At 39.0% G+C, this 15,489-nt stretch overlaps 1 protein-coding gene across 5 annotated transcripts in view; it reads left to right on the top strand.

Annotated features, from left to right (window-relative positions):
- The window catches only part of flt1 (fms related receptor tyrosine kinase 1), a 274,469-nt gene that overhangs the window by 221,678 nt on the left and 37,302 nt on the right, over positions 1-15,489 (top strand). For 2 of the 5 annotated variants that reach the window (XM_069891516.1, XM_069891514.1), the window contains exon 30: positions 11,499-11,611. In XM_069891516.1, the coding sequence (XP_069747617.1) occupies positions 11,499-11,611 (113 nt within the window). Of the gene's footprint in view, positions 1-11,498; positions 14,918-15,489 lie in introns of those variants that run through there. The other 3 variants (XM_069891517.1, XM_069891515.1, XM_069891519.1) reach the window with 3 other exon arrangements.

Below are 15,489 nucleotides of genomic sequence, written 5' to 3'. Positions count from 1 at the left end.
TAAATTTTTCACACTTTGAATCATATTAACCAAAATACACACAAACATTTCCCTCTTGAATATATACAGTGTCATTTTCTCCCCTTTTTCCCCCTCCCTTCCCTCCCTCCTTCCCACCACCCTCCCCACCCACTAAACGTTCAACATATACAATACATTAAACCCATTAAACGATGTCATCACACAATGAAAATAAACAAGAAAATTGTGTCATCTACTTTCATTCACCGGGTCAGTTCATTTCATCTTCTTCTCATTCTGTCATTTTAGTCCATGGTAGGCCCTCTCTGTGGTGTTCCATGTACGGTTCCCAAATTTGTTCGAATACTGTGATTTTATTTCTTAAATTATATGTTATTTTTTCCAATGGAATACATTTATTCATTTCTATGTACCATTGCTGTACTCTCAGGCTCTCTTCTGATTTCAAGGTTGACATTATACATTTTTTTGCTACAGCTAAGGCTATCATAATAAATCCTTTTTGTGCTTCATCCAAACCGAGGCCTAGTTCTTTACTATTTATATTGCTTAGAAGAAATATCTCTGGATTTTTTGGTATGTTGATTTTTGTGATTTTATTTAATATCTGATTGAGATCTTCCCAAAACTTTTCCACTTTCTCACATGCCCAAATTGCATGTACTGTTGTTCCCATGCATAACCTCATGTTTATTGTATTTCTCATAGTTCCGGAGCATAGCTTTTCCCATTTTTCATTTTTTATCTTTATGTTTAGATCTTGTTCCCACTTTTGTTTGGGTTTACAGCTTATTTCATCATTCTCTTTCTCTTGCAGTTTGATGTACGTGTTTGTTATAAATCTTTTAATTATTATTGTGTCTGTAATCACATATTCAAAACTGCTTCCTTCTGGTAACCTCAGCCTGCTTCCCAATTTGTCCTTCAAGTAGGTTTTCAGTTGGTGGTATGCAAACATTGTACCATGAGTTATACCATATTTGTACTTCATTTGTTCAAAAGATGCCAGATTTATGTTAAACAGCAATTATTACAGTAATACCAAAGACGGGGAAAAATCCACTAACACCAACATGTATAGACCAATATCTCTACTTAACTCAGATTATAAGATAATAGCTAAACTATTAGCAAACAGATTGGCTGACTGTGTACCAAAAATAGTAAAACTAGATCAAACTGGATTTATTAAGAAAAGATGAACAATGGACAATATCTCTAAGTTCATTAACTTAATCCATGCAGTACAAAGAAATAAGACGCTAACAGTGGCAGTTGCTTTAGACGCAGAGAAAGCCTTTGACAGAGTAGAATGGAATTATTTATTCAAAGTACTACAGAGGTTCAACCAACCAGAGAAATATATTAATTGGATTAAAGCATTATATAAGGGACCACTGGCGAAGGTGACAGTAAATGGATATATATCAAACCAATTTAAATTAAGCAGGTCAACTAGGCAGGGATGGCCACTATCTCCCTCACTGTTCATGTTAGCTATAGAACCCTTGGCAGAACTGATAAGAACAGAAAATAAAATAAAAGGGATAAAAATAAAAGAGAAGAAATATAAAATCAGTCTATTTGCAGATGATGTCATAGTTCTGGTTACTTAACAGAACCAGAATTCTTTGGCTTGGCTTCGCGGACGAAGATTTATGGAGGGGGTAAAAAGTCCACGTCAGCTGCAGGCTCGTTTGTGGCTGACCAGTCCGATGCGGGACAGGCAGACACGATTGCAGCGGTTGCAAGGGAAAATTGGTTGGTTGGGGTTGGGTGTTGGGTTTTTCCTCCTTTGCCTTTTGTCAGTGAGGTAGGCTCTGCGGTCTTCTTCAAAGGAGGCTGCTGCCCGCCAAACTGTGATGCGCCAAGATGCACGGTTTGAGGCGTTATCAGCCCACTGGCGGTGGTCAATGTGGCAGGCACCAAGAGATTTCTTTAGGCAGTCCTTGTACCTTTTCTTTGGTGCACCTCTGTCACGGTGGCCAGTGGAGAGCTCGCCATATAATACGATCTTGGGAAGGCGATGGTCCTCCATTCTGGAGACGTGACCCATCCAGCGCAGCTGGATCTTCAGCAGCGTGGACTCGATGCTGTCGACCTCTGCCATCTCGAGTACCTCGACGTTAGGGGTGTGAGCGCTCCAATGGATGTTGAGGATGGAGCGGAGACAACGCTGGTGGAAGCGTTCTAGGAGCCGTAGGTGGTGCCGGTAGAGGACCCATGATTCGGAGCCGAACAGGAGTGTGGGTATGACAACGGCTCTGTATACGCTTATCTTTGTGAGGTTTTTCAGTTGGTTGGTTTTCCAGACTCTTTTGTGTAGTCTTCCAAAGGCGCTATTTGCCTTGGCGAGTCTGTTGTCTATCTCATTGTCGATCCTTGCATCTGATGAAATGGTGCAGCCGAGATAGGTAAACTGGTTGACCGTTTTGAGTTTTGTGTGCCCGATGGAGATGTGGGGGGGCTGGTAGTCATGGTGGGGAGCTGGCTGATGGAGGACCTCAGTTTTCTTCAGGCTGACTTCCAGGCCAAACATTTTGGCAGTTTCCGCAAAGCAGGACGTCAAGCGCTGAAGAGCTGGCTCTGAATGGGCAACTAAAGCGGCATCATCTGCAAAGAGTAGTTCACGGACAAGTTGCTCTTGTGTCTTGGTGTGAGCTTGCAGGCGCCTCAGATTGAAGAGACTGCCATCCGTGCGGTACCGGATGTAAACAGCGTCTTCATTGTTGGGGTCTTTCATGGCTTGGTTCAGCATCATGCTGAAGAAGATTGAAAAGAGGGTTGGTGCGAGAACACAGCCTTGCTTCACGCCATTGTTAATGGAGAAGGGTTCAGAGAGCTCATTGCTGTATCTGACCCGACCTTGTTGGTTTTCGTGCAGTTGGATAATCATGTTGAGGAACTTTGGGGGACATCCGATGCGCTCTAGTATTTGCCAAAGCCCTTTCCTGCTCACGGTGTCGAAGGCTTTGGTGAGGTCAACAAAGGTAATGTAGAGTCCTTTGTTTTGTTCTCTGCACTTTTCTTGGAGCTGTCTGAGGGCAAAGACCATGTCAGTGGTTCCTCTGTTTGCGCGAAAGCCGCACTGTGATTTTGGGAGAATATTCTCAGCGACACTAGGTATTATTCTATTTAGTAGAATCCTAGCGAAGATTTTGCCTGCAATGGAGAGCAACGTGATTCCCCTGTAGTTTGAGCAGTCTGATTTCTCGCCTGGGGTGTGTACGGCCCCTCACCCCAAGTCCAAAGCCCGCTGCGCAGCTCAGACGGCAAAGTCCTCCTCAGCGACAAGATCTCCATCCTCAACCGATGGTCAGAACACTTCCAATCTCTTTTCAGTACCAACCGCTCAGTCCAAGATTCCGCCCTGCTCCAGCTCCCTCAACAGCCCCTAAGGCTAGAGCTGGATGAGGTTCCCACCCTGGATGAGACATATAAGGCAATCGAACAACTGAAAAGTGGCAAAGCAGCAGGTATGGATGGAATCCCCCCAGAAGTCTGGAAGGCTGGCGGCAAAACTCTGCATGCCAAACTGCATGAGTTTTTCAAGCTTTGTTGGGACCAAGGTAAACTGCCTCAGGATCTTCGTGATGCCACCATCATCACCCTGTACAAAAACAAAGAACCAGAATTATCAATAAAAGAATTGGAAGAAAATTCAATCATTTTTAGAATATCTGTATAAGATTAAAATAGTTTTAGATCCAACAGTATTTTTATTGGGTAGTTTGCAACCTCTGAAAGTTTTGGGATTAAATAATTTTCAGCTTGCTTTTGTGTATTTAGCTTTATCCGTAGTGAAAAAATGTATTGGTAGTATGTGGAAAGATACAAATATGATTGACATTAATAGATGGCATAATGGAAAAAATCATGTATGTTTCGCATGATAATTGTAATTTTTTTATTAATAAGTGGCTGTTATATTCGGAATATTTACCTTTCAATTTATATTGATTAGATTTTAATATGTATATTTAACTTTTTTTAAATATCCTTTCTTTTTTTTATGGCTCTCCTTAGGAGAGTTGGCTGAAGGGGAGGGACTTTTTTTCTTTCTTTTTCTTTCTCTTTCTCTTTTTTTTTTATATAAAAAAATGTTCATGTTCATGTTTAATTTCTGTATATGTCATATTATTTAGTTTTGAATGAATAAATAAAGTTTTTAAAAAATAAAAAAATTAAAGAATTACATAAGAAATTGAAGGAATATGGAGAAGTATTTGGGTACAAGATCAACGCAAATAAAAGTGAAGCAATGTCAATGAATAATGCAAATTACGCAAAGTTTAAGAAAGAATCACCATTTAAATGGCAAACACAAGCAATCCAATACCTAGGTATTTGACTAGATAATAATCTAGGCCATCTATACAAATTAAATTATCAACCATTAATGAAGAAATTACAAGATGACTTAGAACATTGGAAAGATTTACCACTAACACTGATAGGAAGGGAAAATTGCATTAAAATGAATATCTTCCCAAGGATACAATACCTATTTCAATCGTTACCAATTCCCTTAACAGAGAAATTCTTCAATGATCTAAAGAAAATAATAAGGAAATTCTTATGGAAAGGGGGGAAACCAAGGATAGTGCTAGATAAATTAACGGAATGGTACAAACAAGTGGCTTACAGCTACCAAACTTTAAGAATTATTATAGAGCAGTACAATTAAGATACCTATCAGATTTTTATCAAACAAGAGAAAAACCAGATTAGAGGTAGATAAAATAGGGGAGAAGGTACGAGAAGATATACTATATAAGTGGGATGAATAGCTGGTGCAACATAGGAGTTCACCAGTACTGCACCATCTGCTCAACATTTGGAAGAAAATTCACGTAAAAAGGAAAAAACAAATTACCAACTACCAAAATTATTATTGACATAAAATCAACTAATCCCTTTCACAATAGATAACCTTTCCTTTAGAGAATGGGAGAGAAAAGGGATCAAAAGAATAGAAAATTGCTTTTTGGGAAATAATTTAGTATCTTCTGATTTCTTTATTGAGTATTTTTCTTGCATGTACCTTGTTTCCTCCATGTTTCTGATACTGGCTGTGTACCCCTCTCTTCTCTGAACCAGATCCCCAATTTCCCTCAAAAACCAATGTTTCCTGTGTCTGTTAACTTTGCCTTTAATACTGACAGGAGCACACAAACTCTGTGTTCTTAAAACTTCATCTTTGAAGGTCCTCCAGTTACCTCATGCATTCTTGCCAGGAAACAACTTATCCCAATCCATGCATTCTAAATCCTTTCTCATTTCCTCAAAATTGGCCTTTCTCCAATTGAGAACCTCAGCCTGAGGCTCAGACTTATCCTTCACCATAATTAATTTGAACTAATGGCATTATGATCGCTGGACCCAAGATGTTATTCTACACATACTTCTGTCACCAGTCCTGTCTCATTCCTTATAGGAGATCCAGTATTGCACTCTCTCTAGTTGGCACTTCTATATATTGATCTAGAAAACATTTCTGAACACATTTGACAAACTCCAAGCCATCCAGCCCTTTTACAGTATGAGAATCCCAGTCAATATGTGGAAAGTTAAAATATCCTACTATAGGTGCCTAACCTTTTATCCAGAATTTCGAACACCAGCACTTTTTTTTGGTAGATGATATTACACATAAGTAATGTTAATTTCCTGGGTGCCCTCTCTTACCTTTGGTGGAAAGGTGACTTTCAGCCCCCAGCAACAAGTGGGAGAAAAGCAGGGGCTGGCTGAGCAATGGCCATCTTTCTTACCCATAGCTATGATTGGGAGCTCAATATCCAAGGTTACACAGTCTATAGGAAAGATAGGCAGGTGGGTAGAGGAGGAGGGGTAGCTCTGATGATCAAAAATGATATTAAATCAATAGAAAGAAGAGACATAGGGTCAAAAGAGATAGAATCATTATGGGTTGAATTAAGAAATATCAAAGGAAAAAAGACCATATTAGCAGTTATATGCAGGCCCCCAAACATAGCCGGGAAGTGGATAATGAGATAGAGCAGGAAATACAGAGGGCATGACACAAGGATAAAATCAAAATAATTATAGGGGATTTTAACATGGAAGGGGATTGGAAAAGACAGGAAAATACTGGAAGCCAGGAGAGAGAGTTTGTAGAAAACTTAGAGATAGCTTTTTTACACAGCTTGTTGAGAAGCCCACCAGGGGATCTGCAGTTCTGGATTAGGTCATGTGTAATGAACCAGAGGTCAATAGGGAGTTAAAGGTCATAGAATCTCTAGGAAGCAGCGATTATAACATGGTTGAATAAGGAAAAAAATGTATCAGATGTATCAATTTTTTAGTGGAATAAAGGAAATTACAGTGGTATGAGAAAGGAACTGGCTCAAGTAAACTGGGAAAGCAAACTAATTGGAGGATCAGAGCAGAACTGGAAGATATTTTTTGCAAGTAATAAAAAGCATGCAGGATAGATATATTCCAAGGAAAAATAAATTTGTCCAAGGAAAGATGGTACCATTGTGGCTAACAAATGAGGTGAAGGCTAAGATAAAAGCAAAGGAGAGGGCATACAAGGAAGCAAAAATTAGTGGGAAATCAGAGGACTGGGATTGCTTTTTGACAATTACAGAAAGAGACAAATAAAATCATTCGGAAAGAAAAGATGAGCTATGAAAGGAGATTAGTTAACAATATTAAATATGGTACGAAGAGTATTTTCAAATATATAAGAAATAAAAGAGAGACACGTGTTGACATAGGACCAATAGAAAATGATTGGGGAAATTGTAATGGGTTATAAAGAGATGGCAGAGGAACTTAATCAATATATTGTATCTGTCTTCACCATGGAAGACATTAATGATATCCCGGACAGTCAGAGGCTACAGGGAGTAGAGTTAGATTCAGTTAGGGTTAATAGAGAAATTGTGCAAGGCAAACTAAACGAATTAAAGATTGATAAATCTCCCGGGCCGGATGAGGTCCATCCACGGATTTTGAAAAGATGGCTTTGGAGATTGTAGATCCATTGACGATGATCTTCCAGAAATTAATGCTGATTTTGGACTACATTCTTGTCAAGAATCATTGTGAATTTATTTTTCAGAAGCTAATAAAAAAGTTCTCTCCTTTTAAATTAAGATATCAATCTAAAATTCCTCTGTGAGGCATTGTTTTGAAATCTACAAAAATCAGGCCAAAACCAGAGAGGTGAGGCCCACTTTACCATTATTTAATGGAACCTCAGCTTCCCTTGAATGTTGTTGGGGAATTAACACATCTGTTCACATCCCAGGTGGGTTCCAAGTTGGTGCTGATCCTCTCTGTGACCACCCAAAATAGTCTCCACCACCCAAGTTATGTGTAGCCCACTTGGCTTCCTCCTCTAGCTCAGGCCTTGGGCACTTAGAATTTAATTGGCCAGGGATTTTGAGCAAGACTGCTATTAACTGGCAGCACCTATGTCTCAGTGTCTTTTATTCACCTTTTTGAGGCATCAAGTAATTTCTAGCCCAACATTTCCAATGGACTATTACATTGACAAAACACACAGAGAAGGATAACCATGTCTGAAGTTTTGCTTCAAGATTCTATATATTTAAGATTAATAATGTATGAAATTGGGAAGTTTTCAGTAGAAAAACATGGGCTGTTAAGTCCTTCTTGGAAGCTCTAGGAAGGTATTTTACACCTCAAACAATAGGGACACTAACAATAAGTCTGGCTATTATATCCAGATCAACCTGAACACTGAAAAAGCAAGATTCAGAGAGTCATATAGCACGGAAACAGGCCCTTTGGTCCATCTTGCCCATGCTGACCAAAATGTACAGCCCACACTAGTCCCACCTGCCTGTGTTTGGCTCGTATCTTCTACCTATTCTATCTACATATCCCTCCAATTTTTTCTTCAACATTTCAATAGTACCTGCCTCAACTAGTTCCTCCAGCGGCAATACTCCACATAGGGCCTCAACAACATCTTGTACAATGCAATGTGACCTGTACTCAATACTCTGGCTGATGAAGATGTGGCCCCTGAATCACAGTGGACATGACAAAATAACCACACAAGGCATTTCTGGAGTGAATCAAACAGACTTACTCTTCATCACCCGTGCAACCTTTTAAAAGCCAGAATTATGTGCTCAATGTGCACTGATGTCATCACGCACTGATGTCACATGGCTGGTTCAATGCCTCCTGGATGTTGTAGTGCTGCCATAGCGCTGCAACAGAGGTCCATGTGCTAATAGCCTACCCTATCTATCTGTGAAACTAGTTTCAAGATACGATGTACCGAGGCTCCTTGATCCCTCTGTCCTATAACCCTCTCCAGATCCCTACCATTCATTGTATATGTCCTACTCATGTCAGACCTCCAAAAATGCAACACCTCTGTATTAAATTTTATCAACCATTCCTTTACTCACCTGCAGATTAATTAAGATTTGGCCACAACCTTTGGCAAATGTCTTTGCTAGCTCCAATACCAGACACTTTGGTGTCATCTGCAGACTTGCTAATCATGTATTTGTCAGCAAGCTTACAGTTTTTCAAGGAGCTTACCAGAAAGCTGATGAAAGAAAGGCCATGGATGTTGCTACATGGACTTTAGTTAGGCTTTTGACAAGGTCCCACATGGGAGGTTATTCAGGAAGGTTCAGACACTCGATATTCGTGGTGAGATGGTAAATTGGATCCGCCCCTGTCTCTATGGGAGAAGCCAGAGAGTGGTGATGGATGACTACTTCTCAGACTGGAGGCCTGTGTCTAATGGTGTGCCTCAGGGATTGATGTTGGGACCTTTGTTGTTTGCCATCTATAATGTGGTCAATTGGATCAGCAAGTTTACAGATAACAAAGACTGGAGACATTGAGGACAGTGAGGAAGGTTTTCAAAGTGTGCAGAGGGATCTGGACCAGCTGAAAAAATGGGTTGAAAAATGGCAGATGAAATTTATTCCAGCTAAGTGTGAGGCATTGTATTTTGGAAAGACAAACTAGGAAAGGATATGTACAGTAAATGGTAGGGTAATGAGGCGTGCAGTAGAACAGAGCGATCTGAGAATAGAGGTACATAATTTCCTGAAAGCGGTGTCATGGGTAGATAGGGTTGTAAAGAGAACTTTTGGTATATTGCCCTTCATAAATTTTAAGTATTGATTATTGGAGTTAGGATGTCATGTTAAAATTGTACAAGACATTGGTGTGGCCAAATTTGGAGTATTGTGTGCAATTTTGGTCACCCAACTACACAAAAGATATTAATAAGATTGAAAAAATGCAGAGAAGATTTACCAGGATGTTGCTGGGACTTCAGGAACTGAGTGACAGGGAACGGTTAAACAGTTTACGACTTTATTCCCTGGAGTGTAGAAGAATGAGGGAAGAGTTGATAAGGTGTATAAAATTACGAGGGGTACAGTAAATACAAGTAGGCTCTTTGAACTGAGGTTGGGCAAGATACGAACCAGAGGACATAGGTTAAGGATAAAAGGGGAAAAGTTTAGTGGGAATTTCTTCACACAGACAGTAACAGGAATATGAAATGAGCTGCTTGCTAAAGTGTGAATCTGGGCTCAATTTTCACATTTAAGGAATATTTAGATAGGTACATGGATAGGAGGGCTATGGAAGGCTGTGGACTAGATGCAGGTCAGTGGGTCTAGGCAAAATAATAGTTTGGCACAGAATGGAGGAGCCAAAGGACCTATTTTCTATGCTACAATGTTGTAAGGTTCAATGCCATGCATGTTTTGATCTAAAACAGAAACTTACTGAAATCTTTTTGATTACACCAGTTTGCATTCTATTCTGCTTCTGTCAATAGTTACTGAAGTTTATTACTCTCAGACAGCCCTCCCTGTTGTGTATATTTGTCCTTACAGTGTATAGTTCTGGTGGCCCATGCTACAGGTAGGAGAGAGTGCAGAGAGATTCGATGGGATGTTGCCTAGCTGTAATTATGAGGAGAAATTGGATAAACTGTGTATATTCTCACTCTAACATAGGATGAATTTTACAAAATTATGAGGCACATAGATAAGATAGAATTGTTTCCCATGTTTAAGTCAAAAGGGAAAAGAGGTGTTAGTGGGAGGCAGATACTCTTATAACATTTAAATAAAATATTTGCTCAGATCATAGAAAGGAAACCGTGTTGCATAATGCGGGCAAATAAGATTGGTATATCAGCATCATGGTTGGCACAGTCGAGGAGGACTGTGCTATATGATTTTCTGGTTCTATGAAAGAAAGGTTCAACAGAGAAGGCAACCACAGTTCTATTGGAATTGTTACTTCTTCTTCTTTCTTTGGCTTGGCTTCGCGGACGAAGATTTATGGAGGAGTAATGTCCACGACAACTGCAGGCTCGTTTGTGGCTGACAAGTCCGATGCGGGATAGGCAGACACGGTTGCAAGGGAAAATTGGTTGGTTGGGTGTTGGGTTTTTCTTCCTTTGTCTTTTGTCAGTGAGGTGGGCTCTGCTGTCTTCAAAGGAGGTTGCTGCCCGCCGAACTGTGAGGTGCCAAGATGCACAGTTTGAGGCGATATCAGCCCACTGGCGGTGGTCATTGTGGCAGGCACCAAGAGATTTCTTTAGGCAGTCCTTGTACCTCTTCTTTGGTGCACCTCTGTCATGGTGGCCAGTGGAGAGCTCGCCATATAACAAGATCTTGGGAAGGCGATGGTCCTCCATTCTGGAGATGTGACCTACCCAGCGCAGTTGGATCTTCAGCAGCGTGGATTCGATGCTGTCGGCCTCTGCCATCTCGAGTACTTCGATGTTAGGGATGAAGTCACTCCAATGAATGTTGAGGATGGAGCGGAGACAACGCTGGTGGAAGTGTTCTAGGAGCCGTAGGTGATGCCGGTAGAGGACCCATGATTCGGAGCCAAACAGGAGTGTGGGTATGACAACGGCTCTGTATACACTAATCTATGTGAGGTTTTTCAGTTGGTTGTTTTTCCAGACTCTTTTGTGTAGTCTTCCAAAGGCGCTATTTGCCTTGGCGAGTCTGTTGTCTATCTCGTTGTCGATCCTTGCATCCGATGAAATGGTGCAGCCGAGATAGGTAAACTGGTTGACCGTTTTGAGTTTTGTGTGCCCGATGGAGATGTGGAGGGGCTGGTAGTCATGGTGGGGAGCTGGCTGATGGAGGACCTCCGTTTTCTTCAGGCTGCCAGGCCAAACATTTTGGCAGTTTCCGCAAAACAGGACGTCAAGCGCTGAAGAGCTGGCTCTGAATGGGCAACTAAAATATTACACGATGTGATATTCAAACAAGGTGTCAGGCTGAGTATCATATTCTACATACATCTACTGATTACTGAACATTAACTGAGACTTGGGAATATTTGTGAACATTCATCAAATAAGTGATCGATTTTTGAATGGAAGAAGATATAAATCATATTGTTTTTATAATTCTAGTGAGACATTTTCATCCAGACATTTGGAATTTAGTTATCTTTGCTGTTGTGTTCTTACAATATGGCAGTCAGTAACATTTTGCTTTTTTTTACAGTTTGAAAGGAACAAGCAAAACTAAAGAGTTGCTATTTTCTGAAACTGCCTGTTGGACGAACATTTCCAGCTCTGGTTACTGTTGCGGAGTGAAAGGAGTCCAAACATCCACATGTGAGAGCTTCAGCTATCTGAGTTCCTTTGAGTCCAAAATGACCTGCTGTGTACCACCTCCAGACTACAATTCAGTGGCCTTTTATACCTCACCACCAATTTAAAAAGCTCTTTCAATGATACTTACAAAAAAAAATCATCTTTATCAGCATATTCAATAATTTGCGCTACACAATGTCAAAACATTGGAGTGCTTCCCACTCCCAGTAATCAGATGTTAAATGTGTCCACAAACTGACAGTGATAAGTTAAATAGTGTATAAACTATATATTTGGGAAAATATAATGTTTATTAAAGCAGGGGAGACATTAATAGGAATCAAGGTTTCATCATGTTAACCCATCAGTCCTGGATCAGTTACAGTACAACGGGTACAATAGGACCTTCACTTATATGGTTCAGAAAAGATTTAGCTTATTTTTTTACACTATACCAGATAGCATCTGTAAGACTATCAAGATCTTCAATTTGTGTACCAGACGGTGACAAAACCTATCTTCAGGCAATTTGCGGCGTGTCGAGCAGAGTTTGAATATGTCTCACAGCAGGTGATGGTTTGTTGCTGCACTTTCAGTAAAATTTAATTGAAGTATCACTAATTATTATTCATGAGTTTCAGGTCAATTACAGGCTCACGTCAATGCATTCAGTAAATCTGTGCTTCTACCGAAATAAAGCTACTCTGTAAATATACATACTCATTCTGTAAATGTTCCTTTTTCAGATCAGAAATGTTAGCTGTGACAGAAAGCTGCTGTCAGTTCAAGCTGCTGCGTTTATTTCACTCAGATTGTGAATTGAAAGTTTGAAATGCTGTGAAGTGTAAAAAAAACATGCTGATAACTTGCACTTTGCATTTCCCACTGAATTAGTTTTGAGGTATGGTCACAGTTGTAATGTGACAGATAAATCATGAGTTAATACAATGTTTTATTGCTTCTTGGGTTATTGAGTAGTTATTGGTGAGGGCATTCTTTTACAAAGAGTGCTCTTGTCTCTTTTACACCTGTTTGAGGAAGTCATTAGTATCTTGGTCTGACATCACCTCTGATAAATTATTTCTATGGAAACATGGCATCCCAGTATTGGAAGAAATGGCTGTCCAAATCCTGAGGTAAACATGCTACTACTGCTAACTGGGACATTGTGTTACAATTGAATTTAGTACAATAACTTTCCTTTAAATCTAATATTCCCATTTATCTAAAATTTGTCTAACAGAGCCAACAGGAACATTTCAAAAATTAAATGTTATTCTTACCTCACTCAAAACTACAAATTCAGCATTTTGAGTAAAATCAGAAATGACTGACTATTGTTTGAAGTTAGTTCCTGCTAATTTTAACCAATAGAGATAGTTATAATAATAACATCGAGATGATATCGACTTAATGTTGTCCATTCCTCTCAAAGTATTTTAAAGTCTGCCTTTATTAAAATGATGGTAATTGGGTCTATCATTTCTTAAATTGGCACCAACAGGAAATTAGCTCATTAATTAATGTGCTAGAATTCATAATTAAAACCATTGAGGAACAAATGTGAAATTTTTAGTGTTGAATGTTTTTTTAAATCTTGGCAAAAGTGATACCCTCAGATCTCTAATCTCTTGTCTAGAATTTTACCTGAGTTTTTATTGAGGTAGCTTCAAGGGTTGGTGGATGATTTGCTTCCACTCAAATCTTGTAGCGAGCTAAAGAGTACTGGGTGGAATCCACAGACTCAACCAGAGATGGGACAGAATGTGCATAATTTGGCAGTTTTCTAGGTTGGTTGGGAGTTTCTGTGTTCCTTCAATTATTTTTGTGTTTCTATCAAAGAGCTCTGAGATACTCAGTCCATGAATACCCAGTTCCTTTTCCATTTTGAGTATTCCAAGACATTGAAGATAATATTATAATTTTTCAGAACTTGAAAATTCTTGGACTGTCTTTTGAGAAATCCTATGCCATATCAAAGCATGATGAGAGTGTCTGATTCACAAGTCTGGTATCTGGTGTGCAGATGCAATGCCCAGCAAAATGAAGTTGGCTGAGCACAATTAGAGCTTCAGTACCGTGGACATTGGAAGAGGGCGCTGACATTGGTTTGCTTATTCTGCCGACACATTTGGAAGATTTTGTGGGAACAGCACTGACTGTAGCTTATGAGGCTCATTGTCTGCGAAGTTCATATCTCCAAAACAGGAAAGAAGGCAAGGAGGAGTAATCAAGAATTTTTGTGGTTCAGGAGAGAATAATGCCATTTTTGAGACTGCATTTTAGTGAAGCATATTTATAAAACATGATTATCTCACATGGATAGAATATTTATCATTTGAACAAAAGTATCCTGCTGAACCAAAATGTTCATATAATCCTAATTTAAATGGGGTCGGATTTCAGACTATGTAATGTGATCATCTTTTGTTATCTGTATTGTTTTGAAATTGTGGTATAAAGGGTCAGTTTAGAGTAATGTGGAGTGGACAGATAGGATTGGACTTTCTTCTTTGGACTATTTCTGTTTGACTCATTTTACCAATATTTTGCCACAACTAAGTATACTATCGATATCTTTATAGAAAGGCCAAACTTTAGCACAAATTAGAACAAGTGCTTATAATTTGGGTGTGAGAAAATGTTAAACTCTACCTGTTAATTTTCTGTCTAATTTTTAAAAGTAAGCTTCCACTTACTTCACAATCATGTCTATAAGAATGGAATGTTTAAGAAACTACAAACATTTTAGGTCTTTAGTAGGCCACAAAATTGAATAAAAGAAAAAAATATGAGTGAGTTAATTAAGTATCATTTTTGATTGACAAATATAATTTTCAAATAAGCTGAATTTCCCTTGGTAGCTTGCACTGAAAAATATTCAAAGTATTTGCTATGTATATATGTAGCTTTTTGACAGATAACGCGCAGCTTGCGGAAATATGTCAGCTGAGTCAGGAATCGTATGAACCAGTGCTCATAGTGGAAGTTTTAGTGGGCTGGCCTGTGATCACATGATTGCAGCTCTCAAACATCTGAAGTTTATCATATATGGCTCTTAACGTTAAGCAAGTTTGGCCGCCCCTGGCTTAGATAGTATATATCATCGTGTGTAATGCATTATTGTCATGCTAGTACATTAAATAGAAAAGTGTAATTATCTTTATAGTTTCAAAGTTTAAGCTTGCAGTCATCTGAAATTTCTTTGTGTGTTGTTTATCTGAATGACAATGAGATAATTTCTGTCTATCTTTTTTTGAAAGCCACAAGTATAATTGTTATGAATGTATTTCTATTGAGAAATAATAAAAGATGTTTAATTACTTACATTCCAGTACAGAATATTTTGCTGCATTTTTGCATGGTTTCAAAATTTTGCTTATTCCATGTGTTGATTAGGGCAAGAAATTAGTGAAATCTTTTTTCTTCTTTGAAGATTTCAAGTTGCAGAATTACCTAAATCTTACAAGAAAGTATAATTCCATAGTCTATGTTGGCTCTCACTAATATCCTGTATTAACAAATTATTTTAGTAGTAATTTCCAGTCATCTATCACTCCAAAGGCTAAAAGTTACCTGACTGAGAGGCTTTTATTACTGTAAGCAGAAGGCACATCTCACGTTACAGACCCAGACCTGAGCTTGTTCTGGGGGAGAGTTATAGTGTTACTGCCTTTATTAGGGGAATCAAAGGGGAGGAGCCACGGGTACAATTAGCAATGAACGGGCCAGCCATACATGTACAAACAGTAGTTCTGTATCAACTGTGTCACAGTGTGAAATGAAGAACAAGAACATAATCAGACGTAGACGAGTCAAAGTTCAGTTACAATCATTTACTCAAACAGGCGCAGCTTTTTAAAACTCCGTGCATTTCAAATGACGTCATCACATTGTGA

The sequence above is a fragment of the Narcine bancroftii genome, chromosome 7 (assembly GCF_036971445.1).
Source record: "Narcine bancroftii isolate sNarBan1 chromosome 7, sNarBan1.hap1, whole genome shotgun sequence".
Taxonomy (NCBI): Eukaryota; Metazoa; Chordata; class Chondrichthyes; order Torpediniformes; family Narcinidae; genus Narcine; species Narcine bancroftii.
The sequence above is the reverse complement of the archived record's forward strand: the minus strand, read 5'-3'. Positions and strand labels throughout refer to the sequence as shown.